The following is a 26,614-nucleotide window of genomic DNA, read 5'->3' on the forward strand; positions in this document are numbered from 1 at the left end:
AACCAGCAACCTTGTATACTTCATTCAGATTTTGTAAAAATACAGCATTTACAAAATCTGAAGGAAGTGTGTACAAGTATTAATTGCAAATAAGCACACCTAACACGCAGAGAAACCATGAAATAAACAAGTGCTAAATTGGTTTTCTACTAAATAATTTAGGTCGCGTTGTTTACCTGATCTATAACTTAATATTTGGGACACTACGAAATATGAAATAAAAATGTACAAATAAACAAACTAATGTTTTGCAAAAATTAGGAACATGTTCCCAATCAGCACAATAAAATATGAAATCGTGCAATAGAAAATATCAAATTGTGCCAAGGACTTAATATATTAAGAAAAAAATTAAAATAATGCTTTCGAAGAAATGTTGGGGGAAGAAATTGAAACGTAAGCTAATTGTATATAGTATAAGTATTTGGCAGATAAGAAGGCGTCTAACTAAAATCGCCAGAATAAAATAGAACAAAACTCAGATTTCACAGAATTGTCTGATAATTGACTTATATTATGAAATTGCTATATTCAAGTAAATAAATTATTTATTTGAAACAAGCATAATATTATTCAAAATTTAATAATGTTTTTTACAAAAATTTAGTTACGAAAGTTTTCTTGATTTCAAATTTATATGATTAATAATTATTAAGCTCTAGCACGCCACATAGCAACCAAAGAAACCAATTAAAGATTAAATTATTTAACTTCAATTATTTTATTGATACTCGTTTTAATAATTTTTGGGAAGCAGCCAAGACTATAAACCAAATTAGTGAGCATAGAAATATATTATATATATGTATATACATATTCATTATATTATATAACTACATATGTAAATATATACTATTATTTGCTCAATCAGAAAATCACAACAGGAAATGTAATAACGGTACAGTACACGCATCGTAAAAAATGTTTTACTGATTTGAACACTGCGTGGGAACACAGAACACACGATGAGCATGAGTCACTTATACGCAGACAAAACCCAGATCGTTTGATTTTATACATGTATGTATGTAAGTAAACATACTCGTAAAGACGATAAAATTTGTATATAAAATATATATGTATGATAATAATATATAAGTAGACTTACACGTGAGCGAGGTCTTTGCCCTAATTCAATTTTACCTAGAATACATATTATTATTAAGAATACCCCGCAGGGAAAAAATTACTCCAGTAAGCCGAGAATATAATATTGAAATTAATATTTAAAGCAAGAAAAAACGTTAACTTCGGCTGTACCGAAGCTAATATACCCTTCACAGGTGAATTTCTTTTAGTAACTATGTGTTTAAGCAAATCTAAAGACGTAAGAAAAGATAACATTTTACTAATTCTTTTTAGCCGGGTTGTTTGCCAGAAACATTAAGGTTATATAGTTAACCGATCTGAACAATTTCTTCGGAGAGGCAGTAAACCATGCCAAATTTCTTGAAGATACCACGTCAAATGCGAAAATTTTCCATACAAGCCATTGATTCCGATCGTTCGTTTTTTCGGAGATTAAATTATTTCTATGAACAATAACACACACCAAATTTCGTGAAGATATGTAGTAAAATGCGGAAGTTTTCCATACAAGCCCTTGATTTCGATCGTTCAGTTTGTATGGCAGCTATATGATATAGTGGTCCGATATCGGCAGTTCCGACAAATGAGCAGCTTCTTGAAGGGAAAATAACATCTGCAAAATTTCAAAACGATACCTTAAAAACTGAAGGACTAGTTCGTATATATACAGACAGACGGACATGGCTAAATCGACTCAGTTCGACATACTGATCATTTATATATATACTTTATAGGGTCTCCGACGCTTCCTTCTGGGTGTTACAAACTTCGTGACAAACTTAATATACCCTGTTCAGGGTATAAAAATATTATTCGAATACTACAAAATATACTTGATGGATACTTGACATCTTTTTGCAACTTTCTATGGTATTTGAATATGATCATATTCTCTAAGTTAAACATAAGTATCCATTATTTCGGAATAAATTGTAAATTTTCAATATTTTTCTTAACATTGGAATTTTATTGATTTGAAGAATATGAAATAAAAACTTGGAGAGGATCAAACTGTGGATCATAATTCCATTTAGGAATTTATTGTTCCAATCCCCTGTTTCGAGCATAAGCAAAAACTAATAACGACCCCAATTGACCTTATTGAAATAAAAAAAAGTATAATATTTTAAATTATGTAAATTGATTGAAAACAATTCCTAGCGTCTCAGGTACAGTGAAAGCTTCCATTAGTGGACCCGGATGTTTAGATACGTTTTGTACACTCAAAATTCAAATATTTTTTTTTCGTCGTTATAACTTTTAAACTCGATGTTTGACAGTTTAGCCAACAGAACATGTAATAATCTAAAAATAGTCGTTGAGGGATTCTTAAAAAAACATTTTATATTTGTTGAAACTTGACTATGGAGTTAGAAAACAACGAAATGAGAAAGAAAGAGTTGTAAGTTAGCTACTTAGAAGAACTTCAACTATAACAGTTGTCCGGTTATTAGAACTTGGTTCATGGGGGATTTCACTGTATTTACGTATCAATGAGCAAATATGGACCTCAGTCTCCAACCCAATTACGAAACGCTTATCAGCTAGTTGTACACCGCTTATTGCTGGCTTTTTTAGATTATTTGCTCGGCAACACGATTGCCAATGTCTACGGCTGATTCGCCTTTGGCTGAGCTGTCTGTCGCCTTCATTATCTTTAGTTTAAAAAGCTTGAGACGAGCTGCGCTCAATCTCAGTACAACTGTGCAGTCTACGGTGGTCGAACAACTCAACTAATTGACTTTAAAAAAGTAAATCTTGTTTGAATTTTAATTATATATTTCATTCGCAAAGGACTTACAAATACATATAGTAGCGGTGAAGCAATAAAGTGAAAGTGCTAAGTGTTTATAGCAATAAAAAAGACACAACAACAAACTAATCATGTCCTCAAAAAGACAGGATTTAAGTAAACGCACATTCTTTATACTAAGTGGCGTTTCCAATGGCTTAGGCAAGTCGTTGGCCATCGAAATGTGTCGCCACTACAAAGCCGGTTCATTGGCTATACTCATCGACGTGTCCGAAGAAAATTTACAGGAAGTGAAGAAAGAAATCGAATTCCTTGAACGTGATATCAGCGTGATTTGCTGGCACGTGAAGACATGGCAGGAGACCAATGGCGTTTACTTCCGCCAACTACTCGCAGCCATCTTGCAAAAGTATAGCAGCATCAGCTGCGATTTCGAACTCGCATTTGTTATACACAATGAGGGCAATATGGCTACTGATAAACTGATGGAACCAGAAGCAGCTGACAAGTGGTTATCCTTTGTACAGGAGCATCTCTACGCACCAGTGGCGCTTAATCAGGCCTTTCTTGCGGCACCACAGCTGTCGAAGACACCAAAACTTGTCATCAACATTACATCGAGCCTGATGATCCGTCCATTGGTGTACAATTCATTGATGTGTTCTTCCATGAAGGCACGTGATATGTACTTCCGTTCAATGGCCAACGAAGCGGGTCGCAACGGTGTTAATGTTATCAGTTATTCGCCGGGCATTATGGACACACACAAACCACAATTGGATTTGAATAACAATTTGGTCGATTTGTCCGATTTGAATGTTAATGAAAAATTACTGAAATTGCCACGTGTTAGCGCCATGCAATCTTCGCTCAAGCTGATCAATATTCTGCAGAAAATGTCCTTTATCTCTGGACATGATGTCGACTACTACGACACTTTCAACTTATGAGGAGCACTAATGGAATATTATCTCACATTCACTACTCATAAAGTGATGTGTGGTAATATTTCATTAAAATTTCTTGCGGAATTATTGACCTGGCTGACTGATGGGGATTTTGCTAATAAAAACGATGATTATCATATAAATAAAATAATACAAGAAATTCTTTCTGCTGACATCGAAGATGACGAGAACGAAGAAGAAAACGAAAATTTGGTTGTTTTATTGTTTGGAAAATTTTTAGGTGTGTTTTGGAATTTTTTTATAAGTTATATGCAGTTAGGTGCTGAGCTTTCGACTTTCAGCTTTTCACAAAAAAAGCTTTGACGTGTTTTTAAAATGTAGACAAATGTTAATGGCAATGTGGCAAATTCACATAGATAAGGCCAACAGTTCTTAGATAAGAAGAACAAATAGTTTTAAATCACACAGACATTAGTAAGAAAAGCTCATAATTCGATACTACAAGATATGAAATTAAAAAAAAAGAGTTACAAAAAAGAATTATCACTAAAAACAACTTGCAATACAACCGAACTTTTTTGAACGGCCTATCAAATTTTATAGTCAAATGTGGTTTAAAATGTGTTCTTACAGTAGACAAAGCGATGAAAAATAGTGCGAAAACTACTTATAAAAACTTGGAAACTTGTTCCGTAGATTTAGATTTCGTGGAAAAATATTTGATTTGTCGATTATTCAATCTCGTAAACATTTATTTGGAATTCAATTAAACAAATTGACCTCGTAACCCTTAACTCACAATAAGCCCATATAATCGCATCTACGTATTCGCAACAACGCGGATATGAATTCGTCCGCCATTGTCGCTTCGCAAAATTTTCCGAAGTTGATTCCGCTTTTATTCCGTATCTATATCTGAGATTTAAAACAACACAACAACAAAACACAATAAAAAACGGTTCAGATGAGTCCCATTTAACAAACTGGCGCCAATTTGAAGCTTGATTTGACCTCAAGACCTTCTAAACCAACCAAGTTTCCGACCCCTCCTTCCTTTGTTCATATTCAACTGAATATTTTCGGACCTGCATTGATTCATTCATCGGCAGTATCGTTGCCAACACAGAAAGACCTCATAAAGATAGGTATAACGCTCACAATACTTGACAGTTGACAAATATTATAGAAATTATATTTTTTTATTTACTCATGAGCATGCTGTTTCAAGTATATCGACTGTCAAAATGCAGCTTTGTTCTGGCTGTTTTTTTTTATATAAACGAAGCTTTATAAAATATTGGACGCATTTGTCGACGTGAGAAGTGTTTACTTTTGAACTATTTTCATGTAAATCCAATACTTTTTTATAGTAAATAACTTCGGTGGCAGTCCATCAACTATAAAAAAATTTCATATTTTTTAAACGTAATTTTATATATGTATATATATATATATTTGGTTTAGGAACCGTTTTAAGCGATTATAGCCGAATCCACCAGAGCGCGCCACTCATTCCTCCTTTTTGCTTTTTGGCGCCAAATGGAAAAACCAAGTGAAGCCAGGTCACTTTGCACTTGGTCTTTCCACCGGAGTGGAGGTCGTCTTCTTCCGCGGCTTCCTCCAGCGGGTACTGCATCGAGTGTTTCCATCCATTCGTACAACATGACCTAGCCAGCGTAGCCGCTCTCTTTTTATTCGCTGAACTATGTCAATGTCGTCGTATACATCGTACAGCTCATCGTTCCATCCTCTGCGGTATTCGCCGTTGCCAATGTTCAGAGGAGCATAAATCTTACGCAAAACCTTTCTCTCGAAAACCCCAAGAGTCGTCTCATCGGGTGTTGTCATCGTCCACGCTTCGGCGCCATATATCAGGACGGGAATAATGAGCGACTTGTAGAGTTAAATTTTGGTTCGTCGAGAGAGGACTTTACTTTTCAATTGCCTACTCAGTCCAAAGTAGCACCTGCTGGCAAGAGTGATTCTGCTTTGGATTTCAAGGCAGACATTATTATCGGTGTTGATGCTGGTGCCCAGGTATACGAAATTATCTACAACTTCAAAGGTATGACTGTCAACAGTGACATGGGAGCCAAGACGCGAGTGCGCTAACTGCTTGCTTGATGACAGAAGATATTTTGTCTTGTCCTCATTCTCCACCAGACCCATACGCTTCGCTTCTTTATCAACTTACAAAAATAGCATTCAACAGATTGCAGAAGTCTACCACACATTAATTTGAATGAAAGAAGTTTAATGAAAAATAAATAAATTCCCTTTGATCTTCTTACGTATTACTTTTGGATTTGTAAGCACTTCGACTCGACTCTCAACATACTCGAAGCAAAGCCCTACAGACATATTGTTCTAACCTGCGGCTCACACTGATTCCTTTCGGTCCGATATGTCGTAAGCCGACAGAAAGATCTCATAACAAGCGTCCACTCTCTGTCACATATCATACAGAACAGACTTTGTGCATCTAAGATTAGAGTGAATCATTAAACCTAATAAGTTGGGGAACCAGCACAACAGTTTCCTCCTTTCAGACGTAACTCAGTATTATTATTATATGCATACATAGGTTGTCAAACCTCAAAGAAAGGTTGCTCAGAAAGGATCTCGGGGTTCGCAAACATAGACCCCAAGACCGGTATTGAACAAAGTAAGATACATTTTACTGATTATTGAAAATCTAAAAGAGATGGGAGGTATTGTTTACTTCGAAAATGAAAAATATAGCGTGCATGTCAGCAGGTTTCCCTTTTCCTCGATTATTTGAGGAACCCATTGTTGATAATGAAGTTTTAGGGCAAATGCAATCATGAATATAAAAGCACTACTAGAAAGGCCAAGGGAAAACAGTAGTCTCACGAATATTGATGTGCTTTTCATAAAATTTCACTATTTTCTCGATTTCCACATTGTAATTCATAATTCTAGTTGACCTTACAGCAAGAAAGTATTAATGAAACTTCTTAATGTTTTGACTTGTTTACAAAGAGAAACCACGAGTACTAGACCAGCGTCAACTACACTTAACATCGAATAAACAAAGCTCTGCACAGCGCACCTACACAAACTTTTAGCTTTTATTTATACTTAAATGTACTTGGCTAAAGACTTGGCTTGGCAAAGCGAAGTTTTATCTAATTTAACGAGAATTCGAAGCACGCAATTTTGCACGAAGCTGACAAATGGATGATGCTTATGGCGGATTTAGATATCAGACTAATGGTACGTTATATAAACAACAAAGTTTTAGAGAACGGTTTCAAAGACAGTGCAACGGTAGACCATGCGCCATCGGAGAATCGGTTGAACGAAAAAACAAATTAAAAAAAAAATAAACATTCAGTTTTGGATACCAGAAATATATTTTTCGGTAGAAAAAAGTGTGGAATTGTTTTATGTGTACTTGTATTGCTTATGAGACCACAATTTGTGAAGAGCGTTTCATTAAAATGTCACCAAAATTCATAGGTTATGTGCTTGTGTTAATATTTGTGTTTATTTTGACGGTGAGTTTATAGAAAAAAGTGTTAAAAATGAAGAAAGAATATATAAAGTGTAAAACTATTGAAAAAAAGTGTGCAAAAATAGTCGTAAAACCAATAATTCGAAAGACTTATGTTTGAAATTTAAAAATATCTATCCTCGCAGGTGAATGCCGCTTGTGTTTGCCATGAGAAAGGCGTCGATTACTGTACCAAGTGCAAGGAACCAACATTCGTGCGTCCAAAACCACGTTATGGCTATCCCAATCCCGAGTTGGATCTCACACCCATCGGTGACAAGTGTTCCTGCAGCAAGCTGTTCGTGGAACCGGCTGCGTTACCCAAACCATGTAGCAGTAAAGTACGTGATACCTTCCATTGGTTTCGTATATGGAATAATTTACTAAAACGCAAAGCACTAACAGCTATGATTAACGCCAAACATGAATGTATTCATCGTCTGCATAAACGTCTTACTAATCTAGAAAATGTCGAAATCGAATATTTGCCCATGAGCACATAAGTACTGAGTAGTGATTAGTAAATATTTTTTACAACGTTCATATCATCCAGCATACGTAGTAAGAGTAGAGTAGCTCAACTGTCAGCATTTTCCACATTCATATATGTACATATGCCTAGTGCAGATTCATCTTTTAAATGCGTCATTTGACTGCACTTCGTGTCGACATCATGCCCATATTTTGTACTACACATTATCAACATACTAACAACAACATCGAAATCATCATTATTTTCGTTGAACGTGCGCTTTAAGTCAACAATCAATCGTTCGCTACGCTCTTCATTTCTTATCACTCACGCACGCGTCTGGCGCGCTTTTTGTTGGTTTACATCAATTCATCTAGTTATAACATCATTCTTCTGTTTTCCGTCCAAATAGAAGCCACCACCGACATATTCAACATGTAAGTGTTCAGCGCCGTCACCAACGCCAGCGAGTTATTATCCCCCAGCACCACCATCAGCATATGAGCCACCATCATCATATGAACCACCGAAGCCAAGTGACTACTATAAGTCCTCAGGTGATTACTATAAGTCCACAGGTGATTACTATAAGCCAGCTCCACTCCCACCACCACCACCAATACCCTACAAGTCGTCATCATGCGGTTGCTCGTCTGCATCGACAATTCCTGCATATCCTTTACCTGAGTAAGTGCTTCGCATGAATGTCTCTCAATTATCACTCACTAACCCAATATCAAATTTGTATTTAAATAGTGCGACTTATGCGAAACCGAAAGACAGCACAGTACCTGCTGACCCTATAAGCATAAGTCTGGCTTTGCAAGCTAATAAAGCGATTGCGGTGCCAGAAGCCAAGCTAGCTTACGGCTTTGCGAAGAAACCGATCGATAGCATGAAGAAGATTACGTTCTCCAATGTACCCGAGGAAAATCTGTTTAAATTGAAGCATGATGTGATTACATTTAAAAAGCCCAAACTGACACCAGCTCCTGCGTCTGTAGAGGAAGAATACGAGCACGAAGAAGTAGTGGAAACGGCAGACGCGCCGGCCAAACTCACATACCAGCAATTGGGTTATGTGCCCGAATATTTTAAGAATCCAAAATTCCGCAAAATCCACACCGTCTACAGTGACGATTATTATTCGCATGAAGCCGGTTATCATCTGCCGGATAAAGTGAAAGTCGATTGCGGTTTTAAGCCAGGACGCATGGCGGCGTATATCAAGCGAAAACCACATAGTGATGCGGCTGGTTATTATTAGTGCATATACGTTTGTAAAGGCAAACTCTCAAATGTAAAGTAGTTGCATATATACTTTTCTTGAACCTTAATTCATCGTTAGATTAAGTTCGTTAACGTAATTTTTTATAAATAAAATATTAGTCGAATAAGTTCTTTGATTTAAGTTTATCAATATATAAAGAGGTTTCCAAATGAGACGCTACAAAAGTAGCCCGATATGGACAGCAAACGAGGCCATATTTTCCCGCTCTTTTGACATTTCTCTTCAGTAAGGTTTGCCATTTCATCATTGAAAGATATACGATCCAACGAGTGGAAATTATTATTATTTACTACCGAAATCGGAATCAGTAGCCTCAACTTTAAGAGCGCTACGTCCAATTTATGGTCCTCATAATCGTCCTGTCAGATCAACAATTGAGCGTGTAGTGGAATAATTTAAATCCACAGGCACAGTACAAAATGTTCTCGTGTCAGTGACACAAAGAAATAACCGTAGTGTCGAGAATATTGCTGTCACTAGCGAAAGGCCCAACTCAGTCTCTCACACGTCGTTTTCAAGCGTTGGGTCTCTGTGACATCGTTGTGGCGAATTTTGCGAAAATTTTTTGGCCTACATCCTTACAAGATCAAATTGACGCAAGAACTGAAGCCGCTTGACCACTAATGGTCGAATGTTCGTAAATTGAGTCGTAAACAACTTGAAAATTATCCGGATTTTCATCAAAAAATCATCTTCAGCGATGAGGCTCATTTTTGGCTTCGTCAATAAGCAAAATATGCATTATTGGTCATGCAGCAATCCACACGTACTTCACGAGTCACCATTGCATCCAAAAAAAATTACGGTTTGGTGCGGTTTATGGGCCGGTGGTGTCATTGGGCAGTACTTCTTCCATAATGATAAAGACCGGCACGTTACTGTGAATGGGATTACCGAATATTTTTGCCCCGAATTGGATGATATGGACTTGGAACAATATGTGGTTCGAACTGGACGGCGCCACAAACCACATAGCGAATGTCACAATCGATTTATTAAAAATCAAGCGTGGTGAACGTGTTATCTCTATGTTCTACGCCAATAAGCGACGATTGATTATGCGTCCCGAAAATCTTCTATGAAGAGACTCCCACCCAGCGTATTCGCCACTTTCCACTCGAAATGAATATAAACACCCATTTTTAATGGGTCGAAATGTCTCTAGTGTTTAACAGTTAAATACTATACGTTAATTTGTTTGTAGTGGAATTCAATTAACAGTTATTATAAAGCCTACATTTAGGCACCATATATTTAAAGAACAGATATTAGAGATACTTAAGTGTTGATCTTTATTTCCGATATGTAAGCATGATATTTACTAACCAAAGATTTTATAATCTTTTATGGAGTCTCAATCCATGTATTGATTCATGCCTAAAAAAAAAACTTCGAAAAAAGTCGCCGAGGTCTATTAACTCAAAAATAATATAATATTAATGGGAAAATTACAATATTCAGGGAACAGAAAATCCATTGGAGATCTATGAAACACAACTGAGTAATTAAACACCCGACATTTCCGATAAAATCATCAGTCGGTCAAAGCGTCATTGGTTCCGACAAGACGACATATCATATCTCACAGCGATTCAAGACATTACTATAAGTATCTACAACAAAACTACTTTTAATGTCTGAAGTCGAAAAAAGGTGGCATTGAGTGGTCCCTAAACCTCATAGATTTCGCCCCCTTGCTTAAACTCTGATAAAACAGTTTTAAAATTGCTTTGAAATACTACATAATGCTAATGGGATATTGTGTGGTCCCAGATCTCCCATTTTTCCATATTTTTATAAAACAGTTTAGAAATAGTTATGAAAGATAACTCAATATAATTTTAGGTTAGCTGGGTATTGGAAAATATTGATGCATTAAAATGCAAAAATATTACGTTCCAGTTAAAGAAACCACATTACAAAAATGTCAAGAAAATTCTTTCGACCACGTGCACGTGTTTACAGTAATGAGCAAAGTTTAGTTAAGATATTTTTTTTTAAATAAATAGTATATTTTTCCTGTTTTCTTTCACTTCAGATGCACCTCAAACAAACAGACAGAAATTCTTAAACTTCCGAATTTCTCTACAAAACATACAAAAGTAAACCACTAAAAAACCAAAATGTGTTCTTGAAAAAAATCGTTGAACTCAAAAACATTCACCGCATAAGAAGAAGTGTCGTGCCAGAAGAGCACAGCTTTCCACCAATTACCATACAATTGTATCATTTCAGCGCACAACACAACGTGCGATTTGTGAAAACTCTTCTTGCCAATTTGAACAACTGGGAAAGGTCAAGCGAAATTGGAAGCGGTACACAGAACACATTTTACATGCCACAAGTCACAAACATGACGAATTCAAGTACACAACGCATAGTCCAATATTCAAAATAGATTTAAGACGTTTCCATAAATTAATAGCGACTAGTTGTGATTTATATAAAGATGAATTTACCGGACGGCAAGCAGTTAGTACGTGAAAGTTCCGGTAAACTTGAAGAGCCACTTGGTAGTAAACGCAAAATGGGTTTACACGCAAAACTAGCGTGGATCACATTGTTTTTTTGTCTGGGTTTGGTAAGCTGGCCAACAAATGCAAAATCAAACTGCAAATACCGTGTAATGGACTAATGGAGTGTTTTTGTTTTTGTGCATTTCCACAATACACAATGTAGATTGCTTTGGCCCATTGCGTCCCGGTTGAAGTCATCTACACCGGTGAGGGCTGTGATTGCCCATCGAAATTGGACTTTTCCGTGAATGTGCCGAGCGTGCCGAAACCGAAGAAATGCCACACGCCCTACGAATACGGTTATAAAGTGGAAGTACCGACAACGCGTCCAAGAAAGGCGAAAGTATCGTACAGTTTTGATTTCACGGTCGAAGAGCCACGTCCACCGAAACCGGTTAAGCCATCCAAAATGAATTTATACGCCAAGGTTGATCGTGTGGCGATCAATAAGGGCGGTGAGTTAACGAGTGTGCATGTGTATCTATGAAACGATTATAACAATTACTTTCTTGAAGATTGTGAAGATAGTTATGCCGCACCATCTGCGCCGTCCACCTGCCGTTGTGGACAATGCGGCATCTCCAAACCGCTCTATAGGTACGTATTTAATGATATGGCCCCTCCACCACTACCCTGCAAATGTCGGCGACCGAACTGCAAATGCAATCTGTGTCGCGCGCAATCAGCTGCATTGTCGCCAAATGCGATTTTTGTGGGTAAACCAATGAGTGATATGATGTCAGAGCCAATGCCTTTAGCAAATGGTGGTGGTGATGGAGATGACGGATACGTCAATAGCGGCAGTGGCGGTGCGGAGGTTGGCGCTGTTAATATACGACGTAAACGCGATTTACATCGCACCCTCTTCGGACCACGCAAAGTTACCAAGGAGCGTCCGGGACGTTTTGTTAAATTATATCACAAGAATTTGTCCGCAACACCACATCGTTTGTTCGACTTTGAAGGTCTTAGTAACAACAAACAACGGCGACAACAGCAAAGCACACAGAAGAAACCGAAACGTAAGGCGAAGAAGACACGTTACACACATCAACGCTCACGCCTAGTGAAGCGCGACATCAAGGGTGAGTACGAACTGCTAGAAAAGGAACGTGAGCAGATGGATCTGACATTGCCTGAAATCATACAATTCATGCCCGAAACATTGCAGCCCGATTTTAAGAGGGGTCAATGTTACTTCGGTTGCGGTACACAACACAACCATCAACCCAAATCAGCCGAAAATAACCCCAGCATGACAACCAACACAGAAAGCAATCCCAGCTCCACGGAATACAGCATGGTCAGTCATGAAATCAACACAGACAACCCAACCGTTACTATTACATATACCGACACCAATAACAGCAAAGGAGGCACCATCGACATGGACATGGACTTGGACTCGAACGGAGACTCAGATGCAGAAAGCACACACTTCATACAGAGTGAGAAGGAGACGCTGATTAAGGAGAGCCTGCTTAAAGAAACCAATGACTCTACACCTGAAAATTCCATCGGCTCTTCGTATTTGAAACGCAATGCAGCCAACTATTACACCGGTAGGTCAACGCCAAAGTCTGAGTCAGCTTACCCCAAATGTGAAATGTGCTTACCCGCATTACAAAAGAAAAGAGCTTATCGCGCACATTCGCCAACAACGCCACCAATTTCCACTAACCCAAATTACCAGCCGCAACAACCGTCATACACCAAAACTGCAAATTCAGCAGCGCCGCTGCAATCCAAAGCGGCATCCAAAGTGCCGCCAGCAGCACCACCACGTTACGTTTACGATCACTTGGGTCGTAAGTACTTAGCAAATAACGGCGAATTGCGCGCAAAAACCACTATAATATCGGTACCAGATCCACTGGACCATAATGCCACTCCACTGCGCTATGCCGGCGACTTGGAAGCACCGCCGCCGACCCATTCCACTCACCCATACGGTGCGCCGCCTTCGTTGAGCGTTCACAACTATCCAGTGCAACATATTTCTAACGAACAGTTAGATAAGATAATCGCCGATATTGTCTATAGGCATCCAGAATTCATTGATGCGACAAAACATTATGGTGGCTCGTTAGTAGATCCTGAGCCCTTGCAAGAGCAAGAAACAATATCGTTTCTAAAGAAACTCATCGATGGCCGTCTGAGCTTGTGGTTTGGCCAAGAGGATGAGTACCACCCACAACAGTATAGCACAAGCTACAACAGTGATTACGCTATACCGCAGCTGCACGACCTCCTACCGCCGCTGTTCTAGACCACCAAGTACCATAATCACTTCTTAACAATTTGGTTTAACAAATTTTGCAAAATCCAAATACCGAAAGTAATCTTAAATATTTAGACTATAGTTGTAAAAAATGTATATGGAGCTGCCCAACTAGTATTAATAAATTCTATACTTTAATGTTATTATTAAGTTCGAATATTTTCAATTATTTGATTTTCATTGTTTTCTTGTTCTCTTTCTTGTAGCTATGAACAAGGTGGTTACTGATCGCGCGATTAGCTAAAGTACGCACTGTGCGTAGATCTTTTATATTTTTGCACAAAAACAAAAAAAAATATTCTTGCAAAATCTTTCAAATCAAATAAATATTTTTATAATTAAACAATTTTCAAGGTGTATAAATTGCGTTCCAAACCAGGGACAGTGAATGGGTATTAGTAGCAGAGTACTTAATTTAAGGAAACAAAAGTATTGAAATGCATATAGTGGACTCGGTTACTACTCATATCATAGCAGAATATGGTAGTTAGTAATTATAATACTGTGAGCGTTTTTTGAAAATTTAGTTTATTAGAAGATAAAGTACAACACTGCGCTTGTAATACGGGTTAACTGATTGGATATATGTACATATGTACATCTATTTGGGATCTTTAGGGGTTTTGAAGACAATATGAATTATTATTTGACTTCAATAAAATATAATAATTGACTTCGAAGACAATTGGAATTTTCTTACTCAGTAAGTTACATATTTATGTAACTTGATAATTGTAATTTAACGAAAATCGAAACTTGGTATACCAAAAACAAAGCATTTCCACTTGAAAACATTGTGTTATTTTTCTATAATAATAGTCAGTCACAGTTAAGTAAGTATGGTTCATCAGACATTTTCATATTGAAATATTAACCATCTTAAGAACACTTACTAAGAAATGGAAGATATAAAAGTTTGTTAGAGCCATACGAATTTTAGATAGATATCAAACGATCATCGAACTAACCATCGGTATTAATATATGTAAATACTTTAAAACGTATTATGTGAGGTAATTATCTTTAATGGTGCTTCAAAAAATATTTAATTTCAGTTATGAGATAAAGCTATGTGTTTTGAAAAAAAAAATAGCGCTAGTTTTCATAAATCACTATATTACATTAAAAAAAATTTAGTTGGTAATAGACTTAAGAATAAGAAATGAGTTTCGAGCACATAACGACAAAACATACACAACAAATATAATAAAATTCGAAAAGTTTCTTGAGATCAATAATACAAAAAACCGGACCAAACGCAACAGATCTTGTACACAGTAATAATATTGTTGGAATATTTCATAATTTTTTTTTGGTAATTGAGAATTTTTTTACCAAAAATTTCATAAAAATATAATGGGTTATATTAGAGGTACCCAGTAAGGGGTAGCGGTTTGGGATATTATTATTATATTTATTATATTATTGCTAGACTTGTTTGAGAAGTTTGACTACAAGCGTGGTCTCTTTTATACAGAACAGCAGAGCCCAACTAACTGAATACTCCTAAAGAGTTTATATTAAACATGAAAATTAATAATAAAATTAGATTTTTAATGTATGCTCTAAATATAAATGAATTATAATTAATTAAATAAAAATTGACTTACCGCGCATTTCATATTTATATATTATAATATAGATATTTTGTTGCAGCGAAAGAAGTTGTAAGAAATTTTTAGCTACTTATACTGGTTCTGAAAAAAATATATAGAATGAAGTGATTAATTGTAGTTGATTATGAATTAATTAAATATAATATAATATAAATAGGGGAAAAACCACCTAAATGCAAATTATGAAATAATATTCAATTAGGTTTCAAAAAGCAATACTAGTTTATCTATATTTTTACTATCAGATGACAGTTTTCTTGGTTACGAAGGCAAGGCACATACGCTTCTGCGTCGAAAATTTATTTTTTCTAAGTCGATCGGTAAAATATTCTGCCTGCTAAAGGTTCAGTGCGTTAAAAACCACAATTCCCATATAAAGTGTGTTTTTTAGTCGTATTGTTTTCAATGATACAATCATTTTTTCGGAGTTGGTATTTTTAATAGCTGTTACTTGATTCATATTCAGTTTGGTTTGCCATTTTATAATGAACAGACAACGTTTGTTGCTGACATACGACTTCAATTGCTCTAAAAAGTAGTTTAAAATTGTGTCTCTTGGCTGGAGTTCGAGCCAGTCACGATTGTCACTTGGCTGAAATCATTTTAAAGCATAATGGCAATATCTTGTCTTTATAATTAAGTTAATTTATTGGTCATATCATTAAATTAGATGCTTTTTTTTTTTGAAAGTCACATGTCAAAAAAAAAAACTCTTTATTAACATGATCTATTATTTTTTTAGAACGAAGAGTGATCTTTTGATAATCAGTGAAGTTCCTAATATACTTTCTTGAAGTAGGTTTTGGTACAATTTAACAAAAAAATACGAATTATGATTTACTTTGTGTTAAAAAACTTTCATCCCACTTATTGTCATTTCAACTTTGAAGAGATGTTCTTGGGAAATATTTAATTAATATCATAACAAAATTATAGTTGTGACAATATAATTCTTGCATAGACTCCACTGGTAATCTACAAAGTCTACTTCTTAGATGAATCAATTTATGCGGAAACACTTGTTTCTTATCTACTCGCCAAATCTACAGTGAAAAAAGAGTACTTTTTAATTTTGGTTGTTTCATATTAGTTTCACTCCAACTATAACAACAACATATATATATGCATAGCACAATCTACATGAATATATGTATATTATATAGATATGAATATATGCACAGCGCAGGCATTAATGCCCAAATTTACGGAAGACAGAAAATGCTTGATTTACAAGCGAAAAAAATTCAACAAGTTCAAAACAAAAACAACACCGACTTCTAAACATACATAGTTACGCATGCAGAAACGCATCCAAAGCACGTCTGCTTAGGGAAAAATGAAATTGCAGAATGGAAACCAAACGCCAGAACTAAGTAAACGTGGTGAAAAAACTAGCATTTTCCTCCGTTGTGGGTTTCACGCTTTCAGATGCAAATCAATTCAGATATTTAAGACAATACTTGATAGCGATTTGGTTCAGTTGGCAATATGAAATTGCACTGAGCTAAAATCAGAATTTCTTTCGTTTTCGATTTTCTTGCTGCGGCAAAAGAGAAAGCTAATATGACTGCCGTGCGTGGTGAATGCGCGTGGCGGTACAGCATAGTTTTGGTGTTTCTGCTGGTGCGGCATGTACTCGTAAGTGTGTAACTGCAAATAAGAAAAAGGTTTATTAACAGTTTATAAAAAAGAATTGTGTAATTGAGCTACAACTTACCTGTTACAAATTTCTACTCTCCAGTGCAACGCTTTGAATGTCAGCGCTGTTGAACCATATACACCGGCCAAAAGTAGTGATGACAAATATGATTTTGTTGATGTGGCACAACAGCAGGGGGAAACCAGCAAGAGTGAGACGGGACAGACATCACGCTTCTTTACTTCCGGCGATGTGGATGAAACATTTTGGCTGGAACATTTAGGTGAAGATTTCAAGAATGCCATACACTTACAGGTGGGCGGTGAGGAGCGTTGCAATGGCGTATTTAATATGAGCGAAAATGGTTCCGCTTACAAAGTACAAGATGAGCCCATAGACAAACCAGTGATACAAAATGAAGTGAAGATACCACCAACCAATGATAAGCCGAACGAAGAGAAGAGTAAAAAGAAAGCAAAAGCTGATGGCATTAAGAAATCACGAAAAATTCGTCGAAAGTCAAAGCCTGAACCGAAATTTGAAAGCCCTGCAACAACTGTAGAACCGATAAGGGGCGACACAAACTCCAAAAAAGAGCAACCACAAACGGATATTACACCGAAACAGCCGTTCAGTGGTAACGAGCAATGTTACAATGAAGTGTTGAACAAAAACGATTACAAAGAAGATCTGAAGAAGTATAAGAAATTCCAGCATATTAATTTAAAATATGCACCGGAGTATAATAACTCAGTTTCCAAGAAAAGTCAATATCCAAATGACACTTTGATAATGGATCAAACGCTTGAAGAAATGCCTGTTGTGGTAAATTTGCCCGAGTCCAATAAAATGATCGAATTGGAAACGAATGATGCACCGGTGGTGGTCAAAATGCCACCGGTAATATATCATCGCGAACCGTTAAATGTGACAGATTCAGATGCAGAAAACTATGCAGACAATACACAAACACAGTCCTCACAACAGCAGGACGAACCGACACTTGTGGGGGAGCAGACACAAAGCATAAATACACAATGCACTCAACATCCATACTCGGCAATGACATACGAACAACAACAACACTACCAACAATTCGAACCATATACACCAAACACAGATTTCCCACAAACACAACAACACACACAATACCCATTGCAAATGCAACAAGATTCACAATATCCCACCACACAATACCAACAAACAACACTATATGATCAACAACAACAGCAACACCCACAACAACAACAATACTCATCACCAACATCATACTCATCACCGAATTATTATAATCAGGGTGTTTATCCACCCGATATGGGTTCGATGCCCATGCAACAACCGAACGGGCCGTTCGAGACCAACATGGTGAAATCCCGTTACATGTATAGTAAGCGCTCGGTACCTCCTTACGGTGAATATGGCATGCAAGAGGCACAACCTACCTCCAGTTATCAGGAATATAATCGTGGTAGCCGTTCGAATGGAGAGCTCTACCAGGAGGGCTTGTAATGCCGTTAGCATTAACTTACTAAGTTATTTATTTTAATAAGATTTTAATTATGTAAGACTGAGTTAATAAGCAAATAAATGAAATTATTTAATAATATTAATATAATATTTGTAATTAAAGCGTAAACTCAAGTCAAAAAGGTATTAACTGTTCGTATGTGTGTTTCAAAAATTTTAAGGCGCTATTTTTCCAAAAAAACATTTGTTAATTCTAGCGAAAATGTTTTTATCGTTAGGACCGAGATTATATACATACATTGACAACCCGTGAGTAAAAATTGTAGTATACAAATTTTCTAACGGGACTCTAATATACTAATGATCGATTCTTACGTCATGATAAACCCATATTCCCAACCATATCTTAACTGGTTCGAACATTGTTTCTTCACTTTGTAATCATAATTTTTTCGTCTACATTAGACTGTTTGTCGCAATAAAGGTAGGTCATTTTTTTAAGATGTCTAAGACCGTCTGATGGATTATGTGAGATGCTTTTCTATGTATGTCATAAGTCAGAGTTTTGAGATTGCTTTTAGAGGAACGATCTGTATTAGCTAAATTGTTTTTGAAAGTTATCGAAAACTTTGATCGACCTTAAGTTCTTAATCATTACATCACTGTCGCCGCAGTGACATTACGCAAAAAATTTAATACTGATTGTACAATAGCAGTAACAAAATTGCTCAGATATTAAATCTCAATTCTCATTCTGGCTTTCTAACTGGGTCGCCCAAAGTTTCATTCCCATAAAAAAATATTTTCCGTCTAAAATTTGAAATATTGTCAAGTACTTTCAAATATATTCAAGATTCCGTATAATCTCCCGGCTGTTAAGACCAAAACTAAAGACCAACCGACCTAACATTCTCATGGGACCGAAATTCGAGAGTTCTTATCTTTGGAAGATACCTTCATGAAAGATTTCATTCGATTTACATGTCTTTTAGAAACATATGTTGATTTCTTGAAACCTCAAACTTTGATTTATCGCCCTCAAACGTTATGTCTACCATACTTATTTGGCAGGAAGGACTACGTATGAACAACTATTTATACAGACGAAATTCGTTTCACATGATAAATTTATGAGTTATGTACTCGGCATCCCGTGATTAAATATTGAAGTATATATATTGTTGTACGGAACCCTAATATTATATATTTATGAAAGTCTAAATTACAGAAAGATACCAAAGAGGTGTGGTACGAAAAAACCTGCGGAAACTACATCCATAGGCGCTGTGAGAAGTCAAAGCTGTCAACGCAATGTTGACGAAATAACCATTTTCTGACGACTATGATTACTATCTATTGGACAACAATTTAACTGCAACCACCATCGAGTTATCGCGTGCCACATAACTAATCTCCAATAAAGTCTAAGCTCATTTCGATTGCATTACTCGCATTTCACGTCTAAATCACGTACGGCAAACTGAGTGTTCATCTCATATATAAAAGCTTCAATAACATCTCCGGTACAAGTAGTATTTCGAAACACTTCAGTGAACAGTCCATCGGTGTAAACAGATCAAAAAGATCGTCAAACAATGAACTGTTTCCTATTCACACTTTTCTTCGTTGCCGCACCGGTACGTGGTTGAAAATTACACACACAAAATTTAGTAGAAAAACCCGAAAAATTCTACGCGAATTGTATTAGTGTCACTTCATGTTAATAATTTTTGTGTTTCTATTTCTTTATAAAGCTCGCAACGGCCTCTTATGGTTCGGCTTCGGGTGGCGGTAGTGGTGCTTCCTATCTGTCATCTGCCTCATCGAATGGTCTCGATGAGTTGGTACAGGCTGCTGCCGGTGGTGCTCAACAGGCTGGCGGTTCCATCACTCCCGCCAATGCTGAAATTCCCGTCTCACCCGCCGAAGTGGCTCGCCTCAGCCAAGTGCAAGCTCAATTGCAAGCGCTTAACTCCAACCCAGTCTATCGTAATTTGAAGAACTCCGATGCCATTGCAGAATCTTTGGCTGAATCTAACTTGGCTTCGAACATTCGTCAGGGCAATATCAATATTGTTGCACCCAATGTAGTGGATCAGGGTGTCTACCGTTCACTGTTGGTGCCATCGGGCCAAAACAATCATCAAGTGATCGCCACACAACCCTTGCCACCAATCATTGTCAATCAGCCCGCTTTACCACCCACCCAAATTGGTGGTGGACCAGCTGCCGTTGTAAAAGCCGCACCAGTCATCTACAAGATCAAACCATCTGTGATCTATCAGCAAGAAGTGATCAACAAGGTGCCAACTCCACTCAGCTTGAACCCCGTATACGTAAAAGTATACAAACCCGGCAAAAAGGTTGATGCTCCACTTGTGCCCGGTGTACAACAGAGCTATCAGGCTCCATCATATGGTGGTTCATCATACTCAGCACCAGCTCAATCTTATGAGGCAGCACCCGCACCATCTTATAGCGCTGCTCCTGCTCCATCATATGGTGCCGCACCAGCTGCATCTTACGGCGCAGCTCCTGCTCAAACTTATGATGCTGCTCCTGCTCCATCTTATAGCGCTGCTCCCTCATACGGCGCTGAAGCATCTTATGGTGCTGCCCCAAGCAGCAGCGGCTACGGCAGTGCCCCCCAATCATCGGGCTATTAAATAATGCCTAGCTTAGAATTTTTTCAGTCATATAATTTTTTTACATGTTTTATACATACAAACTTATGTCCTCTTCGACAATGAAAAAATAAAAAAGCAATTTTCTCACGAGAGTCATTGATTTTGTTTTTAGGTTAAAACTTTTGATTCAATAAAATGTAGGTCAGAAAGATCATATATTTAGCCGATAATGAATATTAGTCAAAAAATGGAACAGAGTTAAAAAAAAACCAAAGGGTAGTAGAATTTACCAGAGAACTTCCTATGTTTACATTTTTGGAAAAAAAAGGGTTTTTTTAATTAATTAAGCAATACAAAAGTGAAACTCCTCTAACTCGAATCACCATAATCCACAAAAAAAAAAAACTTCGAGTTAGAGAGACTTCTAATTATTGAATTTTCATTAAAAGATAAAATTTTTCAAAAAGCTTTGAAGTATAGATTAATAGATGAATACCCGATTTTTATATGTTAAAACATGTATTCTGTAAGTTTGTTTGTTGCAGTTTGGTTCGGTTTGGTTTGGTTCTTGCCATGCCTTTATTACAGGATTTATGCAATCCATAAGTGTAATATCATATTTTTGTTCACCTCCATACCATATAGGGACTCTTTTAAAACTCTACCTTGATAGTAAATTTTAAATTTTGAATTATGCCCTGGTCGAAAAGTTCGATTTATGGAAGACAATTTTTTTAAAATTTTCTATTGCCAATTTAAGAGTTCGAATAATGGAGAACTCCGAGTCATGAAAGGAAATTTGTATGAAATTTGATTTCTAAACGCTATTACCAATTCAAAAGTTCGAGTTATGGAAGTTCCACTCTGTATATGACACATAGATATCATTCATTACTAAAAAAGCAAAGGTCGAGATCATAATAAAAGTGATCAAAAGTGTTTTAAGATTTGAAAAAATCTATCTCAAAGTTTACTCACAAAATATCAAAATATAAATATGAAAGACGAGTTAATCTATTTGTAGGACTATAGGGCGTCCGGTACAACAATTGCAGCGGAATGTCGATAACAAAGATAAATATATGTATGTATATAAGTTACACGAGCAGAAATTGTCATAAGAAATGAACAGTTGACATTTTTGAGCATTGTATTTCCTCTTATAAATTACCAATTTTTTCTTGTCAAAACTTAAAAGAGCTGTCATCGAACATCTGTCAATTCAGATTTAAACTTTAATACTCGAGTAATTTAATTTTCGGAGAGTTTAGTGTAATTGGGTTATTATAAACATATTAAAACCATATTAAGTTCATTTATGGATCAAGAAATTATGTTATTCAAAATCTCCAAATCTCTTATCGATAAAACCATAAGATTGATTTTCAAGATATCAGCCTTGTACAAATCTATTATGAGAGCCAAGTCTGGAGTCAAGTCTTCTGAAAAAGCTCTTTCAGTAGAAATAGAATAATAATTCAAAATTTCAATTTAATTCACATACTTTTCTGTTATTCCGTCCCTTGACACACTTAAATTTGTGAAAATGATTTTATTTATTGAAGAATAATTTACGTATAAGTCAACACTACAGCAAAAATGCTATTATCTATCATTCCTATATCTTATCGGATTTTTTGCACGAAAATATCTCTAATCTAAAAATACGTTAAAAATGGGGAAGTCATTACAAACTATATCTTTTTAGAGATTGCTTTCAGATCAATAACCAAATTTGAATATTCACAGATTGATGAATGTCTCAACGAACATACTTCCCAGAAAACTTTGCTTTACAAAAAATAATATTGTTGAAACACAAAATATCTTTATGATGTTATGAATCAGATATAAATTTAGAAACCATTAAAAAACGATTCATTAAGTTAAGAAAAATTCAAAATATACCGTTTAAAGATCTATTACTCTTTATGTTCCTCCTCTTTAAAAGAAATAACATTCTCCCTTTAATACATCATAAATCATTTTTTGTATTTTTCATAAAAAAAGAAAAAATTGAGGTATAATGACTTTACCCCGTAAGCTATAGAAGATTTATAATCTACTGTTTGGAGAAATATTTTTTGCTCTCAGATCTTTAAAAAAAATTTGGTCGGGCTACTTCTCCCATGTGCAGTGATTAACATATTATTGTCCGACAAAAGCATCCTAGTACAAGTTCTAACCCATCTCGGAAAAATTCAGTGATTATTTAAGCTTTTCATACAAGATTTGAAAAATTGGCATTAACCGTGGATGTTATTTGGAAAAACACGTCTCCTATAATTTTATAATTTTCTGGGGCCGAACTTGAAACTACAACCCCATAGGGTTATCACCCACCGATACTTATGTATTATGTGAGTATCCTGGGAAACTCTTATCATATGAGTTACACGGAAATGATTATTGAAACAATAATCTCCTCAGCTGCAGCGTGAGAGCACGGTTTATGAGAGCAATCATCTGTAGCCAGCTAACTTATTCAGATATCAAGACCGAATTGATATTATTGCGATAAACATGTCGAACGAATATCAGCAACTGAAAATCGCAACAAAAATTTGAAGAAAGACAAAATAGCATCGGTTGGCGCGCAATGAATTGCCGCACAAATGTCACGTAATTGAATGTGCAATGTGGCGTAATGCCATCGAAGCATATTTAAACAAATCTTGCCAACCAATTGACCACAGTCAGCTAACGGTGCTCTTGCCTTGAGAACACAATAACATAACACATAAAGAGACGTGAAGAAGTTCCGCAGACCAAAGCAGCAGCAGCATCCCCCAGTACACGAATAGCGACACAATGAACCGCTTTCAACACCTGCTTTCTGTGTGCGCCATCGCAATGATTGTACGTAGCGTTTTTTCAACAAACTATTGCCGTTATTTATTTGTTGCATTTCGCTGACACTTTATCTTACTTATATTATTTAAATATAGGCGTGCAGCACGACAGCCTATGCTTCATATGGCTCACAAGGATCGGCTGGCGGTTATGGTAGCGGCGGCAGTGGTGGAGGTGGTGTCGGCGGTGGCGGTGCTATCGGTGGTGGTGCCGGTATTGGCGGCGCTGGTGGTATCGGTGGTGATGCGCTCAGTGGCATCATTCAGGGCATCGGCTCGGGTTCCATCCAAGGTGATGGCAACGGTGTGCCCAGTCCATGTGGTAAAATCTTACCTGCCCAAAGCATTCCCTACTCGCTGGGTCAACGCGCCAATACAGTTAGCTCTTCGATCACCTACCCACAAAACAAGGGTGAAATCCTTATCCATCGCCCAGCGGCCATCATTGTCAAGCGTCCACCCACCAAGGTGTTGGTCAATCACCCTCCACTAGTTGTAAAGCCCGCACCAGTTGTCTTGCACAAACCTCCAGCAGTTGTATTGCGCAAGGTCTACGTCAAGCATCACCCACGTCCAGTTAAGGTGGAGCCCGTCTACGTTAACGTTGTAAAACCACCAGCAGAGAAATACTTTGTTAACGAGAAACAACAAAAAGCTTACAGCAGCGGTTATGGCAGTGGTTATGGTGCTGGTGCTGGTGGTAATGCTGGCGGTGCCGCCGGTGGCTCGAACGCTGAAGCCGCTGGTTATCAGCTTTTGCAGGGTAGCCAAGGATTAGCAGCTTTGGCCAACATCGCCAATGCAGGACAAGGTGGCTACGACGGTGGTTATGCCGCTAGTGCCGCTCCACAAGGTGGCTACAATGCCGGTAGCGCACCACAAGGCAGTTATGGTGCAGCAGCTCCTCAATACTAAAATTTCGATTTCATAGCGAATTTGTTTAGGTTATTACCTCAAGTTTAGTGTAAGGAGTTATGATGTCATAAGAGATGACAACATCTGTCCACAGGTCGGAAGGTTGATGGAACCTGTTCATTTTTTTATACTGCGCCAAAGAGTGCCAATAAAATGTTTTTTTATGAAAATTTTAATATTTTGCGAATTTAATTGTGCAGAATGCGGATACAACTTCCAAGAGATTTAGTAGAGATTTTGGTTAAAAAAAATGATATTCGATTCTAACGGAACAATTTTGAAAATTTAAATCAAATCAAAAGATTTATGAGTGCACTTTATTATCGAAATCGAGTGAACTTTTGTACTCAAAGTCCTCCAAGTGAAAATATGATTCGATTCAGCCGATAAGAGTGAAAGAGTGCGAAAGAAAAGAGCTTCCTGAGAAAATGAGTTCGACAATTTCCTCATAGGACTTGGGTGCATTATCGAACTGTTATTATCTATGTCTTTGAATATTGAGAAACTGTTCTGTCAGTGAAATCACGCAAATTAAAAAAAAGGTTAAATTTATTAGATACAGCGGCTCGTGGAAAGCCCAGCGAGCATTACAACCTACAGTTATTGCAATGCCGACACATGAGCATTTAACACCGCCCAATCAAGCGAAAATGCACGCAACAAATGACATTCCAGCACTTCCTAACACTTAACAGCTAAATTATGACAAAAGTAAGGAGTGGTCATATTCGGTCGGTACCTAATATTATATATTCTGCCGGTTTGTAAGTATATAAAGGGGTTAACACTGGAAGTTAGATATATAATTCAATTTTCTAAAACTTTTACAATCAACATACACAATAGGATCCGACCCTCTGTATTCTATTTCGAAATTCAAAATTATACAGAGAACCGTACTTTATTACAATTATATCCATAGAAAAGAAGCCATTCTATCACGAAACATGTTTGCGGGATCCAAAAGCCATGGCAAAAAAACCACCGTTAGATAATCCCCGACGATTCCCAAGACAGCCGGATCTGTGGTACCAGAATTGGCCCGAATTTTATGCGGCCAAGGGCAACGGTAAGTTATTATACCGTTAGGTTAAGAAAAAAATTATACTTTTACAAAAAGCTTATGAGGGTACAAAAACCTAACTACACTTTTCTATTGCATAAACCCTCACTAAACTGGGTCAAATGCGTTGCATCAAGAAAAAATAAAATAAAAATGCATTTGACACAAAATATTATAAAAATGCGAGCATAAACAATTGTAAAATGCATTCAGACATTTTGTAGTACTCGAAACGGGCGCGAACATTCGCAAGAATATTAAATATTTTGTATATGCTTATAATTTTGAAAAAAAAACAAAAACATTCTTATTTACGAATGAAAAAGTTGGCGTACGAGTATATGAAAAGTGTTACAAGTTCAAAGTCACTTCGTTGTCGTTGTTAACAAAACAAAATAAAGCAAAAGAAAGAAGTGAGCAAGCGACAGTCAGTCAGTTACCAACTAAACAAATAGTGCCACACTTACGTTTGAGTCATTTTAGGGCAAGAAGCAAAAGCGTGTTATTCTGGCGGAAGCTATGAAGCATATTGCTGTTGTTGCAATTTTCGGCTTAATTGCGCTAAATACATTTCTCAAGGTTCGTTCTTTATTTATTTAATTTTTTAA

At 36.7% G+C, this 26,614-nt stretch overlaps 6 protein-coding genes and 1 long non-coding RNA gene across 8 annotated transcripts in view; 6 read left to right on the forward strand and 1 right to left on the reverse strand.

Annotated features, from left to right (window-relative positions):
- LOC128921869 (uncharacterized) overlaps positions 1-26,614 on the reverse strand; it is a 103,723-nt gene that overhangs the window by 74,478 nt on the left and 2,631 nt on the right. The window contains exon 2 of the long non-coding RNA XR_008471183.1: positions 15,438-15,524. This is a non-coding gene — a long non-coding RNA (uncharacterized LOC128921869). The remainder of the gene's footprint in view (positions 1-15,437; positions 15,525-26,614) is intronic.
- On the forward strand, positions 2,767-3,998 carry LOC105210604 (sepiapterin reductase). Its single transcript, XM_011181666.3, has one exon. It carries the CDS (start codon positions 2,974-2,976, stop codon positions 3,790-3,792), a length of 819 nt encoding a protein of 272 aa, XP_011179968.1. The 5' UTR covers positions 2,767-2,973; the 3' UTR covers positions 3,793-3,998.
- On the forward strand, positions 4,173-9,143 carry LOC105210601 (uncharacterized). Of its 2 annotated transcripts, none has more exons than XM_011181664.3 (4): positions 4,173-6,987; positions 7,414-7,608; positions 8,152-8,426; positions 8,496-9,143. In XM_011181664.3, the coding sequence occupies exons 1-4, from the start codon at positions 6,952-6,954 to the stop codon at positions 9,004-9,006; spliced, it is 1,017 nt and encodes a 338-aa protein (XP_011179966.1). In that variant the 5' UTR covers positions 4,173-6,951; the 3' UTR covers positions 9,007-9,143. The 2 variants fall into 2 exon arrangements, with proteins under 2 accessions (XP_011179966.1, XP_011179965.1); XM_011181663.3 differs by lacking the exon at positions 4,173-6,987 and adding an exon at positions 7,009-7,271 and having other exon boundaries at positions 8,496-9,141.
- On the forward strand, positions 11,440-13,986 carry LOC105210602 (uncharacterized). The gene is made up of 3 exons (XM_011181665.3): positions 11,440-11,611; positions 11,710-12,001; positions 12,062-13,986. The coding sequence occupies exons 1-3, from the start codon at positions 11,480-11,482 to the stop codon at positions 13,813-13,815; spliced, it is 2,178 nt and encodes a 725-aa protein (XP_011179967.1). The 5' UTR covers positions 11,440-11,479; the 3' UTR covers positions 13,816-13,986.
- On the forward strand, positions 16,910-18,688 carry LOC105210600 (putative uncharacterized protein DDB_G0291608). The gene is made up of 2 exons (XM_011181661.3): positions 16,910-17,081; positions 17,185-18,688. The coding sequence occupies exons 1-2, from the start codon at positions 17,007-17,009 to the stop codon at positions 18,589-18,591; spliced, it is 1,482 nt and encodes a 493-aa protein (XP_011179963.1). The 5' UTR covers positions 16,910-17,006; the 3' UTR covers positions 18,592-18,688.
- Positions 20,027-21,328, forward strand: LOC105210599 (chorion protein S36). Its single transcript, XM_011181658.3, has 2 exons — positions 20,027-20,186; positions 20,304-21,328. The coding sequence occupies exons 1-2, from the start codon at positions 20,145-20,147 to the stop codon at positions 21,213-21,215; spliced, it is 954 nt and encodes a 317-aa protein (XP_011179960.1). The 5' UTR covers positions 20,027-20,144; the 3' UTR covers positions 21,216-21,328.
- Positions 23,856-25,119, forward strand: LOC105210598 (chorion protein S38). Its single transcript, XM_029039245.2, has 2 exons — positions 23,856-24,035; positions 24,125-25,119. Exons 1-2 carry the CDS (start codon positions 23,988-23,990, stop codon positions 24,941-24,943), a joined length of 867 nt encoding a protein of 288 aa, XP_028895078.1. The 5' UTR covers positions 23,856-23,987; the 3' UTR covers positions 24,944-25,119.

Source organism: Zeugodacus cucurbitae, chromosome 5 (genome assembly GCF_028554725.1).
Source record: "Zeugodacus cucurbitae isolate PBARC_wt_2022May chromosome 5, idZeuCucr1.2, whole genome shotgun sequence".
Lineage (NCBI taxonomy): Eukaryota > Metazoa > Arthropoda > Insecta > Diptera > Tephritidae > Zeugodacus > Zeugodacus cucurbitae.